At 38.2% G+C, this 2811-nt stretch overlaps 1 protein-coding gene across 3 annotated transcripts in view; it reads left to right on the top strand.

The window, feature by feature from the left end:
- LOC107638962 (wall-associated receptor kinase-like 8) overlaps positions 1 to 2811 on the top strand; it is an 8672-nt gene that overhangs the window by 2542 nt on the left and 3319 nt on the right. For 2 of the 3 annotated variants that reach the window (XR_002360656.1, XM_021120737.1), the window contains exon 3: positions 1229 to 2430. Coding sequence is in view for 2 of the 3 variants with exons in the window: in XM_021120737.1 (XP_020976396.1) it covers positions 1229 to 2427 (1199 nt within the window). In the remaining variant the exon portion in view is untranslated. Of the gene's footprint in view, positions 1 to 1228; positions 2629 to 2811 lie in introns of those variants that run through there. The other variant, XM_016342360.2, reaches the window with a different exon arrangement.

The following is a 2811-nucleotide window of genomic DNA, read 5'->3' on the forward strand; positions in this document are numbered from 1 at the left end:
ATATAAGATTTAATCATTTAAATATAGAATAATACAACACATTTAATTTTTTTATTAAATAAATTTAATTAAATTAGTCTAATATCAACAAAAATCACTTATAGATAGTATTACTCCTAGGGATGGCAAAATTCCCCGAGACGCGGGGATTCCTGCGGGGACTGTCCCGAATGGGGATCCGATTGTGGAAAATTTTTCCCGCGGGGATAGGGATGAGGGACAAAATTCCCCCGAAGCAAGTGCGGGGACCCGAGCGGGGATCCCCGCCCCGTCCCCGCTATTCCCCGAATTTTATGAATTCCTTGAATTATCCTTAATAGTTTATTTCTCATATATGTTTTTTAGTCATTTCTCACACACATATATATAGAAACCCAAAACTCCTAATCTTTATTTACATAACCTCTCTTCAATTCAGAGATCCCTAAGGTTGTCCATACTCCATCCAACCTCTCTGCAGCCACCCCCTCGTCACCCTTCTCACCGCATCGTCACACCTCACCATGCCGTTACCCTTACCGCGTCGTAATTTCTATTTGCGGCGTTCCTTTTCGTAACTCTGCCGTCGTGTCCATTCTCCTCTTTGTTGTCGCGTCTTCCACCTCGTCCACTGCTTTTTTCTTTGGCTTGTCGTTACGTCTTCTCATTGCGTTATTTCGAAAGAAGTCACCATCGTGTTATTTAGACTTTTTGTATAAAATCTTGCAGTTTTTGTATAAGATAGATACTTGTAGCTCTATTCATATGGAAATTAATAATTAGTTAGAACTATTATGTAGATAGGGAATGGGGTCCCCGCTGGGAATGGGGCTCCGTGGGGAATGGGGATGGGGAGCAATTTTCCCCCACAGCGGGAAATGGGGCGGGGATGAGGAGTAAATCTGAGGGCGGAGATGGGGAGCAGGGAGGCATCCCCCGCCCCTGCCCTGCCCCATTGACATCCCTAATTACTCCAAATTTTATTATTTAATTTAGTTGAACTTGATTCATAAAAAGCCATTGATGTGTAATTTTAGTATTTTACTGTTAAATATATTCTTTTCATTTTGTTAACCGCTGCTATGCTCTCACTTAACTTGACCTGTTCTTTTTATTCACCCGGAACTTGCACTTATAGTAGTAATCAAGGAATCCACAGGTTGTATCCATGTATATGTTGACAAAATAATGATATTGGTGCATGTAAGACAAAGTAACATCTCATAGAATAATGTGCCAAATTTGATAGGTGTTTTCTCGAGTGTTGGATCTATCATTTTTCTCCTTGGCTCATGGCGGGTTTATAAAGTTGTAAGGAGAAGAATAGTACAGAACCGCATAGAAAAAAACTTCAAAAAGAATGGAGGTTTGCTGCTAGAAAAAAGGATGTCTTCTGGCGAAGTTAATGTTGACAAAGTTAAACACTTTACCTTAAAGGAGTTAGAGAAGGCCACTGATAACTTCAACATGAACAGAGTTCTCGGTAAGGGAGGACAAGGCACCGTCTACAAAGGAATGCTTGTAGATGGAAAAATTGTTGCAGTCAAAAAATTTAGAGTCCACGGAAATGTTGAAGAATTCATTAACGAATTCGTCATTCTTTCACAAATTAACCATAGAAATGTGGTTAAGTTGTTAGGATGTTGTTTGGAGAAAGAAATTCCTTTGCTTGTTTATGAGTTCATTCCTAATGGCAATCTTTATGAATATTTGCATGGCCAAAATGAGGACTTGCCAATGACATGGGATATGCGTTTGAGAATTGCATCTGAGATTGCAGGAGCTTTGTTTTACTTACACTCTGCTGCTTCTCAACCAATTTATCACAGAGATGTGAAGTCAACAAATATTTTGTTGGATGGAAAGTACAGAGCAAAAGTAGCTGACTTTGGAGCTTCAAGAATGATCTCCATCGAAGATACTCACCTCACCACAGTAGTTCAAGGGACTTTTGGATATCTGGATCCTGAATACTTTCATACTAGTCAATTGACAGAAAAGAGTGATGTTTACAGTTTTGGAGTAGTTCTTCTTGAACTTTTGACAGGACAAAAGCCATTATCCTCCTTAAGACCCAACGAAGCAAAAAGTTTGGCTTCGTATTTCGTTCTTTCTGTTGAGGAAGATCGCTTGTTTGACATTATTGATGATAGGGTGACAAAAGAAGGAGACAAAGAACACATAATTGCTGTTGCGAATCTTGCATATAGATGCTTAGAGCTCAATGGGAAAAGAAGGCCAACTATGAAAGAAGTCACAAGAGAATTGGATGAGATCTGGAAATTGGAGAGGAAGTTTAATAATGCACAGCAACATCGTCATGAAGAAATTGAGCATCCTGCAATTGAATATCACCATGCTTGGGTTGCAAATTCTGCTCCTGATATAAGTCCAAGCAACGTAACACTCACCTCAGAGTCAGAAGCTATGCATATTCTTACCGAATAATTTGTAAGTTTTAATATTTCTTATGATTTTAGGTCATATATATGTAACATAAGACATAATGATTGGATTGGAGATATGAACTCCAAAAGACTAATTGTAGTCATATCTGATTGGAGATATGGAACCTTTGCTTTAGATGAAAAAATGTAGTCATATCCGATTCAAGTAAAATAAATTTCATCTTAATACTTGTTGGCTGAATCAATCTGAAATTGAGTTGTTAACACGTATATACACCTTCCGGCGGCAGCATAGTCACAAAGGGGTGTGTGTATAAGCCTTTCAAAAAGGCAATATCAAATTATTAAAGCCTTTCACTGATTGCACTCTTGTCTCTACTTTTTCTTTTAAAAAAGAAATAATAAAAAAATGAGTTTAATTAGG

This window comes from Arachis ipaensis, chromosome B04, assembly GCF_000816755.2.
Source record: "Arachis ipaensis cultivar K30076 chromosome B04, Araip1.1, whole genome shotgun sequence".
NCBI classification, from domain to species: Eukaryota; Viridiplantae; Streptophyta; class Magnoliopsida; order Fabales; family Fabaceae; genus Arachis; species Arachis ipaensis.